The 16,057-nt window shown below is 34.7% G+C and overlaps 1 protein-coding gene across 3 annotated transcripts in view; it reads right to left on the bottom strand.

The window, feature by feature from the left end:
• The window catches only part of Prorp (protein only RNase P catalytic subunit), a 146,951-nt gene that overhangs the window by 97,452 nt on the left and 33,442 nt on the right, over positions 1 to 16,057 (bottom strand). For all 3 annotated transcript variants that reach the window (XM_026413718.2, XM_077799604.1, XM_026413716.2), the window contains exon 5: positions 5,223 to 5,330. In XM_026413718.2, coding sequence (XP_026269503.1) covers positions 5,223 to 5,330 — 108 coding nt within the window. The remainder of the gene's footprint in view (positions 1 to 5,222; positions 5,331 to 16,057) is intronic.

Genomic DNA, 16,057 nt, shown 5'->3' with positions numbered 1-16,057 from the left:
AACACAGAACAACAAACTAGAGCCTTCCTTCTCCTAAAAATTTAAAACCAAATAAAAAAATACATATTTTAAGCAGACACACTTTGCATTTGAAAAACATCTACAAGGCAAGAAGCATGTCTTCTTCTGCCCAGGTTAAACAAAAGAATTAGAAAGGGCCAACACTGGGTTGGGGATGTGATTCCAGAAGTGAAAAAAAAAAAAAAAAAAAAAAAAGAAAAGAAAAGGAAGGGCCAAAGCTAGTCCCTTCAAAACTCACTATATTCTCTAAATTACGTTGGTCTTATTATTTACCCAAGATAAGACTGTTTCTCTACAAATAAGGACACAGTGTCAGGTATGGTTGTGTATACCTGTAATCCCAGTGATTCCAGGCCTCAGTAAGGCATAGGCAGGAGGATCTCAATTTTGAGGGTAGTCTCAGCAATTCTGAGACCCTAAGTTGGTCTGCCTCAAAATTTTAAAAAAAAATTATATATATATATATATATATATATATATATATATATATATGAAAAAAGAGTTGGGAATGTAACCCAGTGCTAAAGCAACCCTGGGTTCAATTCGTATCAATATCATGCTTTTTGTGGAATGATAGCATTATATATGATTTTCTTTTTGTGACTCTCAAGTTTTCTATATCAAACACATATTACTTTTATAATTAGAACAAAATACAATTTTTAGCTGGGCACAGTAATGCACACCTGTAATCCCAGAGAGTTGGAAGTCTGAGGCAGGAAGATAATGAATTCAAGGCCAGCCTAAGCAAATTAGCAAGATCCCAAGCAACTCAGCAAGACCCACACATATATATAAATAAGTAACTTCTCAACACCATCATATTTATATGTTTTCTTATGCTTTTGGTAGTACTGGCCTCAATTTTCAATTATTATTTGCATATCTGATCTACACTGAGTTTAACATTAAGGCAGAAATATATATCTTTTTTCTTCGTGGTACTGGAAATTGAATCCAGGGTCTCATACTTGCTAGGCAAGCACTCCACCACTGAGCTATATTTCCAGCCCTTTTTACCTTTTTATCTATTTTGAGACAGAGCCTCATCCTCACTAAATTGGCCAGGTTGGCCTCAAACTTGTGATCATTCTGCTTCAGCCTGCTGAGTAGCTGGGATTACAGGTTTGTGCCTTTGTGCCTGTCTATATTTTCTTTTAACTCTTTTATCATGAATGAGATGACAGGAGAATATTTTAAACTACCAGATAAGGGTCTACAAAATACAAGAATTATTGTTGCATTTGGGGAATTCATTTGAATGGTTATTACAAGAATTGCAACAGTATAATGTGTCAAGTGCTTACACATATTAACTCATCAATTCTTCACAACATCTTATGAGAAAGGTACTATCTTATCACCTCTTAAAAGAATGAGAAATTATATCATAGGGTTTTAATAAAGACTAAAACACAGAGGATCTGTGTCCAGATTTGCCATTCTTAATTTCTGAACTAGAATGCTATTTAAAGGATGAACAGAAAAAATAACAACCCAAAAAGTGATACAGTGAAGAATGAGATCAAGTCACAAATGGACTTACAAGAAGATTTAGGCAAAAAATTTAAAAAGATGGGCACATGGGAAATACAATATATCTTTATTTATTTATTTTTATAAATCTCTAGCTTCAAAAGAAAAAAAATTTCCTCTTTCCTTATTTAGGTGCTATCTCTAAAGCTGAGTCTCTTAGCTGAGGTTTCTCAGCTGTTAACACCTATGCACTGCCACAAGGTAACAGTGCTCTGAAGAGCAGGTAATAATAAATAATTGTCACATAAACTGTTGTTAACATTAAATTCTTTTAAGAGTAAAAGCCAAAAGTAGTAGCAGAGGCCTATGATTTCACTGGTTGATCTTTTATTCTTTGCCTTTCTGTGCAAATAGTCTAAAATCTTTCAAAATATCTATATTTCTCTTACAACATGTCTACTACATATCTTCAATATTTTACTTTTCCCAAAAAACTTAGTCCAATTTGGGTTACAATATGGCTCTGGTAAGCTAATTTTTAGTGCTTTGTGCAAAGCTGAAAGTCAAACAAAAGGTAAGCTCTATTTCTCACAGATTAGAAGGGAACTTTCCAGAATGAGCTCATCTGATCCTAAGCTTTACCAAGCACAAAGTAATGAGAATTTCATCTTTCCTTCTCTGGTTTGCATTGGTGATACCATTGCCTCAAAGGCTCTCCTATATACATAAGATAGAAAAAATATTTTCAATTTCTGATTTTTTAAAAAATAAAGGATTTTAAAAGTATATACTTATAAGAGTGTAGGCTCAGGTTGGAGTTGTGGCTCAGTGGTGGAGCACTTGCCTAGAATGTGTGAGGCACTGAGTTCAATCCTCAGCACCACATAAAAATAAATAATTTTTTCCAGAAATTTTTAATTGATTTTATTATTATTATTTTAAAATACATGATAACAGTGGAATGCATTACAATTCTTATTACACATACAGAGCACAATTTTTCATATCTCTGTATATAAAGTATGTTCATGCCAATTTATATATATAAACATACTTCTGTAAATCAAAATCGTCCTTTGTTCATATTTGGAAGCTTTTCTGAGTATAAACAGCCAAACTGAACTAGTAGCATCTCCGAGAAAAAGCATTTTTTTTTTAGAAATAATACAGTTCAACTACAGATTGCCAATGTTAAGACCCACAAGCCTAAAATCCAAGAGCACTCTACAATTTAATTTTGATATTATGACTGTTTTCTAAGGATTTATTATACAAAATTAGCCTCAATTTTCTAGTCTATAAAATATGAATTAAAGTAACCACTGCTATGAAAAATCATGACATTCTTATTAGATACTGATGAGGCATTTATAAATTGCTAAAAAAATGGTTATCTTATGATAGAAAGACTGCTTAACCTATGAACATACTATGTTTAGAAAACAAACTTAAGTAATGAGTGACTGCTCTCTCTGGATATTTTATTCTAATATAGTGATCATTTTCAAGTAGAGGGATGTGATGTAACCCACAGAGAAATAATAGGGTAGCACCAAAGAGAGTAGAGAAGGTATAGCTAAAGGTTATACAAAAATGGCAGATCTTAGCCTCTGTTACATGGTCTTTCTTTTTTGATTCCTCACTCTTTTGATTTCTTAGACTTTTTTTTTTAATCACCAATGTGAACAATGTGAGATTGATGACACTAGCTTTGTGTAGTTTTACTCTGTATTTGGAAAATTTTTACAAATTTAAAGGAATATATATATTCATTTTCTTATTTTTTTCAGAAGTTCAATTTTAAAAAGAATAATAATATTTTAAAATTTTAAAACATATAACAGTCTTCACTTATTTTCTAATTTGTCAGTGACAGGTTGGTGCTAGATGCTCTGAAGAGAGGACAGGAAAGGAAATTCTTACAGTTAAGTATTTGAAAAACTAAGAGAAATAATGTATACTATCACTTAACTGTAAAAAAACCTGATGTTTCAGTATAACCTTGTGATGATAAATTCTAGGTATAATTAATGAGAGGAAAATTAATAAAATTTTCTAGTTACTTTAAATCCATTTATAGTAATATCAATTTTAAATCCTGAAAGCTAAATATACACATTCAGAACAACTAGAAAAAAAATAATACATGCCTTGTAAAAACAATGACATTTCCAAAAAAAGAAGTTAGTCAAAAGCAAGAGCAAAATTACATGATTATACGAGGCTAAATTTATAAAATATACTAAGTAAACATCAAAAAGTAAAATAAACATACAACTCTTTATCCCCTCATCAAATTATTCTAAAAATACTAATATTGCCACTCCAAAAAATTAAAGCATAAAAATCTCTTTTTAATTTCTTTTTTTAAAATGATTTTATTTATTAATTTTGCATTACAAGTCTTAATGCACCATTATACAATAATTTATCATATCTCTGATTATATATAAGGTATGTTGACACCAAATTCACATCTTCATACATGTATTTTGTATAATTTTGTATATTTCATTATCCATGCTATTCCCCTTCTCCCTTCCTTTCCCTCCCACCCCTATTCCTTGCTCTCCCTCCCAACCCCATTTTGAGTCACCCCCTTTATATCAGAGAAGACATTTAGCATTTGTTTTTTGGGGATTGGATAACACTTAACATAATCTGCTCTAATATCATTCATTTCCCTGAAAATGCCATGGTCTTATTATTTTTTATTTCTGAGTAATATTCCATTGTGTATAAATGCCACATTTTTTTATCCATTCTCCACTGAAGGACATCTAGGTTGGCTCCACAGTTTAGCTATTGTGAATTGTGCTGCTATAAACATTGATGTGGCTGTGTCCCTGTAATATGCTGTTTTTAGGTCCTTTGGGTATAGTCAGAGAAGAGGAATAGCTGGGTCAAATGGTGGTTCCATTCCTAGTTTTCCCAAGGAATCTCCATACTGCTTTCCAAATTGGCTGCACCAATTTATGATTTCTTATAATAGCATAAACATTGCTTCAATTCAATCCTTTAACTCTTCCCCTCTAACATTTACTTTTAGCTCCTATGGCAACTTCTTTGTTGGCTCAAACCTTTAAAAAAGTCTAAAAAATAAGGCTTTTTATGAGAGGCCACTGATTATTGATGTTTTTAGTCTTATAAAAGAAAACTTGTATATATTATTAAAACTGGATGGCATGTAGTATATGGTATATTAGTCTTCCACATGTACTGAAGTTCATTTAAAAAGGCTTACAAATCAGATTATTTTATTATTTAAAGTATAATAATGATCTTATGAAGAATACAAAATAAAATCTATTATTACAAAATGGTTTGTTCTAGTTCATTTTACTCTTTTATCCTTTTCTTCCTATATTAAGTTGTAAGTTCTTGACAACTTACTAAACACTGAACTTATCAATGTATTTAAAAAGGCATGATTTGAATTGAAATATAAAATAGTATAGGAATTTAAATGGTAAAAAAAGCTCAAAGGAAATTTCCCTGCAGAGGAACTGAATTTTTTTTTATGTCACGTTTGTCTTGTAGATGCTCACTCACTCCATAATGCTTATTACATTGGCTTATACATGTTCCCTGAGCTTGTCTGAACCACAGAATACCATCAATAACTTCCTTACTTTTGGCCTTTGAATCATTTACTTGAAGATCACAAATAGGTGCAAAAAATATTTCTGGAGATGGAGAAAAACAAAATAAAAACTTGTACTTACAACTTGAGATTCACGAGCTTTAGGAAACATTTTGGCAACATTGAGGCCATCAATGACTATATCAAAAGGAGGACAGGATTTTACAAAGTTCTCAAACCTCTTCAGTTCCTAAAAAAGAAGTCAGACAAAACATTAACAAGAACTTAATTACAAATAAAGTGACTTTCTTATTATTTTGATAATTCAAAATATTCTTCCCTTAAAAATACATACATATATAAGTATACTCTCAAAATGAAATCTGAAAAAGTCAGCCTAATGGATGCAAATGCATATAATTAACTTATATAGTTTTATAATCTCATAGTGCTTTAATTTCACAGAGTATCTTCATCTGCAATTTCATTTGACCTGTACCCACCCTATGTAGCTGCTAAATTGATTCACACAATAAGCAAAAAGACAAATAAAACGTCAAAATTTCTAAGTCCTGTCTTGTAAGTGAACCTCAGAAATGCTAGCCTACCAGTACAACTGTGCTAAAAGAACAAGGCTCTAAAATTTTTACCTCCTCTTTTATCATTAATAGTCTTTTATTTATATATGGCTATTTTGAAGAAGTGGAGATCATTAATTCAACAAATACTTGGGGGTTTCTGTTTGTATTTGAGATGGTATCTATGTTGACCAAGCTGGGCCTGAATTCAAGATCCTTCTGACTTAGCCTCCTGAGTTGCTGGGGTTACATGTATGCATCACTGCCCTGCTCTAACAAATATTTGCATAGCCCTTTAGCAAAAAAGACAACAATCCCTAATTTGATGGAGACCTGTGGGAAGGCATACAAAATAAGTCAAATTAATGTTATATTATATATTAAATGTGATGAGTGCTATGGGGAATAAAAAGAAACGGAAGGGTTCTGACATCTGGAAGTGATAAAATAGTTTGTGCTGGACTACCAGATAATAATAGAAATTCTAGATTAAAACCCAACTACATTTGAAGGTACTAAAGAATGACCAAAAGCAGGCAGAAACTGAAAGGGACATGATATTTGGAAGGTTTGGTAGTTTTAAAACATTGAATAGTAGAGTGCTCATGCATTCAATTCACCAGTAACAGAAAAAACAAAATACCACAGGTCTGAAATTTCTTTAACACTTCTCCCACCTCAATAGGTAGAGTCATGTGGCTGGGATTGTGGTTCAGCTATAGAGCATTTGCCTAGCACGTGCGAAGCCCTGGGTTTGATCCTCAGCACCACATAAAAATAAATGAATAAAATAAAGGTATTGTGTCCCACTACAACTAAAAAATAACTATTTCTTTAAAAGGTAGAGTAATTATAATTCACTCTTCTTGAATATCCTTTGTAGTGAATGAAGGAGATCAGAAGTGAGGCTCTATGACTTCTGAGGATAGGAAATAAAAGACACTATACCTTTAAATGCTTACATAAAAACAAGAAAGACCTGCAATTATTTTATGTAATTTTTCACTTTAAGAAGCTAGAAAAAAAGGAGTATATCAAATTTCAAAGAAAGTAGAATACTAAAAAGCAGAAATAACAAGGTAAAAGTTGAAAAAAATTTAACATCAATCTCTATTTCATCTCATATACAAAACCTTTTTCTACATGGATTATAAACCTAATCCTAAAAGCCCAAACTATGAAGTTTCTGAATGAAAATTGGAGAATTCTTTGCAATACCAGATAGGCAAAAACTTCTTGAGCAGCAAATAGAGTCATCATTAATATTTATGTAGTGAGCTCCTTGATACAAAACCCCTCTAATGAACATAACATAATTTTTGTAGTATTCTGGCCAAAAATTCATTCAGAAAATTTAATCATAAGGAAATATCAGATTAATCTAAATGGAGAGGCATTCTAAAAAACAATAGGCCTATTTTTTTTTAAGTTGAGGTGAAAGACAGACAAAACTAAAATTTTCCCTACTCACTTTAAACTCAGTTTAAAATAAAACATGACAACTAAATGCAATGTGTGATACTGAACTGAATTTAGGGAAAAGAAAAGCATATAAAGGACATTATTGGGACAGTGACAAAAACTATGAACCATGGATTTAAGATGAAAAACTCTCTTTGGACCAATATTGACTCATTAGGGAAATCTTTACAGTAAGAAACTATTATACATCCACTAGAATGGCTGAAATTAAGAAGTCTGACTATAATAAGTATATGGAGCAACTGGAATGATTAGACATTGCTGGCAGAAATGCAGAATGACACAACAACTTTGGAAAATAATTTGGCAATTTCTTTTTAAAAATTTATTTTTATTAGCTATTCATGATATTACAATGATCTTGGCAATTCATACATTTGAATCATTGGGGTATAATTTCTCATTTTTCTAATTGTACAGATTGCAGAATCACACTGGTCATAGTCACCTATATACATACTGTCAATTTCTTATAAATTTAAGCATACACTTATACTGTAACAGTGGTCCACTTTACCTTTTTTTAATTTGGCTAACTTCACTTAGCATTATCTTCTCTAACTCCATCCATTTACCTGCAAATGCCATGATTTTATTCTTTTATTGCTGAGTAATATTCCATTGTGTATATATGCCACATTTTTTTTTAAATCCATTCATCTATTGAAGGGCATCTAGGTTGGTTCCAGTTTTGCTATTGTGAATTGTGCTGCTATAAACATTGATGTGGCTGTGTCCCTGTAGTATGCTGTTTTTAAGTCCTTTAGGTATAGAACAAGGAGTGGGATAACTAGGTCAAATGGTGGTTCCATTCCCAATTTTCCGAGAAATATTCATACTGCTTTTCATATTGGCTGCACAATTTGCAGTCCCACCATATGTGTATGAATGTACCATTGTCTCCACATCCTCACCAACATTTATGGTTGTTTATATTCTTAATAGCTGCCATTCTGAATGGAGTGAGATGAAATCTTAGTAGTTTTGATTTGCAATTCTCTAATTGCTAATGATGATCATCAGTGTTTCATGTATTTGTTGACTGATTGTACATCATCTTCTGAGAAATGTCTCTTCAGGTTCTTGGCCCATTTATTGATTGGATTATCTTTTGGTGTTTAGCTTTTTGAGTTCTTTATATACCCTAGTGATTAGTGCACTATCTGATGTATGAGGGGTAAAGATTTGCTCCCGAGATGTAGGCTCTCTATTCATCTCACAGATTGTTTCTTTTGCAGAGAAGAAGTTTTTTATTTCGATTCCATCCCATTTATTGATTCTTGATTTTAATTCTTGTGCCACAGGAGTCATTAAGGAAGCTGGGGCCTAATCCCACATGATGGAGAATAGGGCCTACTTTTTCTTCCATTAGATGCAGGGTCTCTGATTGTATTCCTAAGTCCTTGATCCATTTTGAGTTGAGTTTTGTGCATGGTGAGAGATAGAGGTTTAATCTCATTTTGTTGCATATGGACTTCCAGTTTTCCCAGCACCATTTGTTGAAGAGGCTATCTTTTCTCCAATGCATGTTCTTGGCACTTCTGTCTTTTGAATATAGCCCTTGCTGCTTATTTTATTTTATTTTTTAAAATGTTTATTTTTAATTATAGCAATATCTTTATTTTATTTTTATGTGGTGCTGAGAATCGAACCCAGTGCCTCAAGCATGGTAGGCTGAGCCACAAGCCCAGCCCGATGCTTATTTTAAAGGGACATGTTTATTTGTTTGTTTGTTTTTTCCATTTCCTCTTCTCCCTCTCCCCTTCTCTAACCTAGAGGTGGGGAAATAAGATTACCTTGAGTTATCTGTTCTCCATAGAAAGATGTCACCAGAAGAACTAGGAAGTGACTATCTCCCAAACTAACAAGTGAATTTCAACACACCATCAGGCTGCATCTGGGACCTCTTGGCCAGGGCACACTTGGAATGTAGCCTGAATAGCTTCTTTAAAAGCCCTTGGTTTTCCCTGATGGGTAGATCCACAGCCTCTAGGACTACAGTCCCCTGTGTTTCTCCTTTGCTAGCAAAGCAATAAGACTTTTTCCTTTTACTCAAAATCCTGTCCTCATTAAATTGGCATGAACTGGCACTGAGGACAAGGACTGAGCTTTTGGTAACAACTGAGCAATTCCATTCTAGATATATGTACAAGAGGAATGAAAACAAACACCTGTACAAAGACTTACAAGTGGATGTTGATAGTAGCTTTATGCCTAATTGCCAAAATTAGGAACAATTCACATGTAATTTTTTGTTTCTATGCTGGGGATGGAACCCAGGGTCTCATGCATGCTAGGCAAGTGCTCTACCACTGAGCTACATCCCTAACCCCAAATTGGAAACAATTCAAATTAGCGAATAAATTTTAAAAAGTGGCATATCTAGACAATGAAATACTATTCAGCTATTACAAGAAACTGCTGCCAGCACATTGTGGTGCATGCCTATAATCCCAGTGGATCCCAAGTTCAAAGCCAGCCTCAGCAACTTAGAGAGACCCTGTATCAGAAAAAAAAAAAGGGTGGGGGGCTGGGGATGTACTCAGTGGTTAAGTACCCTTGGGTTTAATCCCGAGTACCAAAAAACAAAACAAAAAAGCAACTGCTGATACACACAAGCGTGTCGGTGCACACCTGTAGTTCCAACAACTCAGGTTGCTGAGGCATGAGACCCAAAGTTCCAGACCAGCCTCAGCAACTTAGCAAGGCCCTAAGAAATTTAGCAAGACTCTGTCTCAAAATTTAAAAGAGGGCTAGGAATGTGCTGAGAGGTTAAAATCAGTGGGTTCAATCCCCAGTACCACCAAAACCAACAATAACAAGAAGACAAAAAAGCTTTATAGCATAAAAATCAAGTGATCTTAACATATGTCCAACATATTACCAGATAACATTTTCTAAAGATTGTTAAGAAAGTGACTATTAAATTAACTGATTTTAGGCATAGTAGAAGTGGAAAAATAGGGGAATACCAGCTGTTTGGCTTGGAAGCATTGTTCTTAATAAGTGAGTATCAGTTAAAAAAAAAAAACCCAGCATATCTGTATCAAATGGCCAAATGAATCATGTGATTTCTTTAAACCATTGGATCCAACTAAATCCTAAGTAAAAAGAACACTAACATGACTATTTTAGTGTAGATAGTGTAGATAGTCTGTATGTGCCACTGTAACCTGACAATTAATATGGAGACTAGAAAACTTTTAAATATTTCTCAAATCTTGTCAAAATAGAAACAGTTCAAAAGTTTACACTTTTTTTTTTTTTTTTTTGGTGTGGTGCTAGGGATTGAACCCAAGGCTTGGTACATGCAAGGCAAGCACTCTATCAACTGAGTTGTATCCCCAGTCCTTTTATACTCATTTAATAATAAGTTATAACTCTTATTTTTAATTTACTATATATAGCTATTTCATTAACTACAATTACTACAGTATGTTATCAAAAATATTTGTATCTTATTTGAGTTTTCTGATTCCAATAAAATGAAAAAGCAAACAAAACTTCCTGCTATAAATATGTTAAAAATCTGGGGGCTGGGGTTGTAGCTCAGAGGTAGAGCGCTTGCCTAGCATACAAGAGGCACAGAGTTCAATCCTCAGCAACACATAAAAATAAAATAATGGTACTGTGTTCACCTTTGGGTAGCCACCTCTGAGCTATTTGAATGTCTTCACTAGGGCTTGAGCCAAGGAGATTGTGGCTTGGCATTGCAAGCCATCTTGTGGCTCCTCCCATTTAACGGATTGCACAATGCATGTGACCTCTGTCTTTGCTGGGCTAGGAAGACTGATCTCATAGATCTGGTGTGACCCATTGGGAACTGAACAGCTTACCTCCTACCTTATTTGGCAAAGATAATTCTGTAGAAAGCCTCTGAAGGTCCCCCATATAAATAAAGCATACAAGGACCCTCACTTTCTCTTTCCAGTTTAGAAGCTCAACCCCTAAGGTCAGACAGCAGTCCTGCCCTCGCTTTCAAAATTACTTTCTGTGTCCTGTGGTTTTTTTTTGCCACCTTCTTTTCTTAGCTTTATTTTGCAGCCAGCTCAGTCCATGCAGAGAAACCCCAAATTCCACTGCCCGCACAGAACATGGGCGAGATCCACCTATAACTAAAAAATAAATAGTAAAAAAATTCTGGAAAAAAATGCAACAAAAATACTTTTAATGGTTGAACTTGCAAGTATAAAAAAGAAATCAATTTCCAGATGCTAAAGATGAGGTATGACCTTTGAAAACCAGAAATGGTAAGCATAAGCGTTGATGTTAATGTTGTGCAGGAGAAAAGTATAGATGAAATGAGATAGGCTTGCCTTTCAATACTCCCATGGGAAAGGAAACCTACCAAAACATGGGCTCAAATGAGGGGAGAAATCAGAAGCAAACTCTTGGATAAAGCAGAAATCTTTAAAAATGACACACTAATTAATAAAAATAATATGCAAGCTATCACCACCAGCTATGTAAGTAAGAAAAAAAAATCCCTAAAGTGGGGGATTTTTGGGGGGGTGGGGTGTGAAACCCTCCAGGCTTGTGTCCTAAAAGTTCAAATTTAGACAAACAATATGTGTGATAAAAAAAAACATCATCATGCTCTCACCCAAGAATTAACACAAAAACTGGACCCCATCCAGGAATACCTCTGAGTGATGTGACTTGACAAAAACAAACACAAAATCTCTTTGGAGTGACACTATCAACAATACAGGTCATGGGGCTCGCCTGGCGTTCGTGCGGCCCGGGTTCGATCCTCAGCACCACATACCAACAAAGATGTTGTGTCCGCCAAGAACTAAAAAATAAATATTAAAAATTCTCTCTCTTTCTCTAAAAAAAAAAAAAAATCTACTTGACTAATTAAAAAAAAAATTCCAGGTCACATAGGAATTTTCTCAATCTTTAAAAAGAACAAATTACTCTAAGGATGAATTCACTAGTTCAAAATCACAAAACAAGGGGAAACAATCTACCATATGTGAGAATCCTTTGTCACAAAAGATTAGAATCCAAAGAACTCAGGATGGAGGACAATAGAAAAATCTAAGATAATAAAAAATAATTTTGTAAAAATAATTAAAACACAAAAGAAAAATCAAATCATAAGAAAAGACAGATTGTGAAAAAAGGAAAAGCAAATTTGGAAGACAGGTTCTAAAATTACAACTGTAAAACAACTAAAACTAAGTGGATAGGGGGAAAAACCCCAAAGTCCATCAACTGGTAAATATACAAACTGAGTAAATTCATAGGCTAGAATACTATTCAGCAATAAAAAGGAACCATTGGGATTGGAAGATGGCAGACTAGAGGGAAACAGTTTTTCTTGAAGCTTGGTGACCCGTATTAGAAATTTTGGGGTATACTAAACAAGGAAAGAGACGTCAATAGAGCCCGGTTGCTGGCGGGAGTAGCCCATTTGGCACACAAGTACCGAAAAAGTTGAGATATACAATGGACAGTCTTAGTGTGGAAAATCCTAAAATCGGAGGGGCAGCCTGCCTTAGGCCGATCCATACGTGATTGGACAAAATAAATTGGTATATGAATTAAACCCCATGATTAACAATTGTCCACAGACATTTGAGATAGGAGTCATTTTGAGCCTACAGCACTGCAGAGGCCAGTGAATACAGGAACTGAGAATGCAAATTTGGGAAAAAAGGGGCTGGCTCTAACATACAATACAGACAAGCATCAGCCACATGACCTAATCTGAGCCTGGCAAAATCCAGAGATAATCTGGCACAAAGAGTATATTGTGGGGGGAATATAGGTTGGAGAGGTTGGGGAGAATCCAGTTCCCTCCCCACTTTGAGTCCAGGGTATGCAGGTCCAGTTCTGTGGACTGGGAAATGGGTGGGTATTTGCTCTTGGAAACTGACCGTGAGAGGCTCAAGAATCTGAATGGGTGGGTGTGCCACATTAGGAGACCCACCCTAGGAGGCAGAAAAGAGTGTAGGATCACCTACAGTGGATCAGAAACCTAAATTGGCAGGTACGATTGCGCTTTGGGGCAGACTCCAAAAAGCCGTGAAGGGTGGTACCCTTAAGCAACAGAAACAGCGTGAGGCTGGCTTCCCCATCTTATGAATGGATCCCTGAGGAGACTCCTGGGGTACAGTCTCCCAGCGTTGTATGGCATCTGACAGGCTCTAAAGGTGCGTTCATTTAATATCTTCAGGTAACTAGCTTCTTAATAAAATACCTGGGACCTCACTAGACCTAAGCTGCCCTGGCCCCAATAGTTCCTCCTACACGAAACTGCTCTCAGAGAAGTGAAGCAGCTTCACCCTGGAGAGGAGCTGACAGCATTGCCCATTGAAACTTTTTCTTACCTCAAAGAAGGAAAGGAGAGGTTTTTAAACTCCAACTGGCATCTCGGTGAGCAACACACAAAAAAGAAAGGAGTCAACAACTGGCATCCCCTAATCTTGCACCCAATATATAACTCAAGAAGAAACAGAAATGGAAAGAAAGACATTTGGGCACAGATAATGAACGAAATATATTGCCATTGATTATTTTGTTCACTGCAGTGGAAATAACTCCTTACGTTTTTTTAATCAAGATTCTTTTTTTTCTTAATTTTTTTCTAGTGCTGAAAGATTCATTGACATTTACACATGCACACATTTGTTTCTGTTTTTCTCATTTCTAGCATTTTTTGAAGGTAATTATTTTTCCTTGCTCTATCTATGAAGTGATAGGAGTTTTGTTTAGTATAGTTTTATATATAGATTTTGTTTTGTATCCTCTTCAATATTCTGTTCTCCTTGTCTCCCTCTTCACTAGCTAACAACCAAATTCTACTATTCTTTCATTCTTCCTTTAATTTTTTTCTTTTATTTTTCTCCTCCCTGCTTTTGCATTTCCCATATTCACTTATTGAAATTGCAAACCTCTTTCTACCATCCTTCCTCTTCTTTCCTCTTAATTAACTCTGTTCTTAAAATCTCTTAGCACTAATTAGTTTATATAATGTCAGACCCCACCACCAATACTATAGTAATAATTAATACTAAGGAAGTAAAAGATAATAGCTATTGTTTGATTTTATGCCAGACATAATACATGGTCACTTATTGTTTTACTGTTGGCAACTGCTGATTCTACCAAATGTATTTATTGTGCCAATTAATACTATAGATGTTATAAAATGAACCAAGCACTTCATTTATTGATATATATTGTATAACATAGGTCATTGACATTATTTGGCTTCCCCTAAACTATGAGGTACTAGAAACCAACAAGGACATTATAAGTTCATACAAGTAGAAACACTGCTGTTCAGATCCATTCGGATAGATGGGTAGACACAAACAATATGAAAAAGCAGGGAACAAACTGTCCCAAACAATCCAGAATGCCTCAACAACAGATTCCATGGGCAACCCATTGGAAGAAATGTCAGTGAAAGAATTTAGAAGGATCATAGTTAATCTGATCTTGAGGTAAAAGATGATGTAAGGAGTGAAATCAGAGAGAAAATACAAGGAGATGGAGATCCTGAAGAATCAATCAGAAATTCCTGAAATGAAGGAATCAATAAACAAATTAAAAACTCAAAAGAAAGGGCTGGGGTTGTGGCTCAGAGGTAAAGTGCTTGCCTAGCATGTGTAAGGCCCTGGGTTCGATTCTCAGCATCACATAAAAATAATTAAATAAAGGTATTATGTCCAACTACAACTAAAAAATTTTAAAAAAACCCTCAATTGAAAGTATCACCAATAGACTAGATCACTTGGAAGACAGTTTTAGGCAGTGAATACAAAGTATATAATCTTAAAAATAAAGGTGATCATTGAGAAAAGATGTTAAGAGACCATGAAAAGAATTTTAAAGAAATATAGCATGGGGCTGGAGATGTGGCTCAAGCGGTAGTGCGCTCGCCTGGCATGCATGTGGCCCAGGTTCGATCCTCAGCACCACATACAAACAAAGATGTTGTGTCCGCCGAATACTAAAAAATAATATTAAAAAATTCTCTCTCTCTCTCTCTAAAAAAAAAAAAAAAGCCTAATAAGAGCATGTTACAGGGACACTGCTACATCGATGTTCATAGCAGCACAATTTACCATAGCAAGATTGTGGAACCAACCTAGATGCCCTTCAATAGATGAATGGATAAAAAATGTGGCATTTATACACAATGGAGTATTACTCTGCATTAAAAAATGACAAAATCATAGAATTTGGAGGGAAATGGATGGCATTGGAGCAGATTATGCTAAGTGAAGCTAGCCAATCCTTAAAAAACAAATGCCAAATGACTTCATTGATATAAGGGGAGTAACTAAGGACAGGGTAGGGAGGAAGAGCTAGAGAAGAAGATTAACATTAAACAGGGATGAGAGGTGGGAGGGAAAGGGAGAGAGAAGGGAAATTGCATGAAAATGGAAGTTGATCCTCAGGGATATACAAAATTACATATAAGAGGAAAGGAGGGGTAAGAGAAGAATAATACAAGTGGAAGAAATGATTTACAGTAGAGGGGGTAGAGAGAGAAGAGGGAAGGGGAGGGGAGGGGAGGGGAGGGGAGGGGGATAGTAGAGAATAGGATAGACAGCTGAATACATCAGACACTAGAAAGGCAATATGTAAATCAATGGAAGTGTAACTGATGTGATACAGCAATCTGTATACGGGGTAAAAATGGGAGTTCATAACCCACTTGAATCAAACTGTGAAATATGATATATTAAGAACTGTGTAATGTTTTGAACTACCAACAATAAAAAAAAAGAAATATAGCATAACATTAAGGTCAAATTTAAGATTCAAAGGGCTAAATAAAGGCTCTGAAGGAAAACTAAAGGAATATTTTCAATTAAATAATATCAGAAAATTTCCTGAAACTTAAGAATGAAATGGAAAATCAAATATAGGAAGGATAGAAGACTCCAAATATACA

The sequence above is a fragment of the Urocitellus parryii genome, chromosome 6 (genome assembly GCF_045843805.1).
Source record: "Urocitellus parryii isolate mUroPar1 chromosome 6, mUroPar1.hap1, whole genome shotgun sequence".
NCBI classification, from domain to species: domain Eukaryota; kingdom Metazoa; phylum Chordata; class Mammalia; order Rodentia; family Sciuridae; genus Urocitellus; species Urocitellus parryii.
This window is presented reverse-complemented; position numbering and strand designations above follow the sequence as displayed.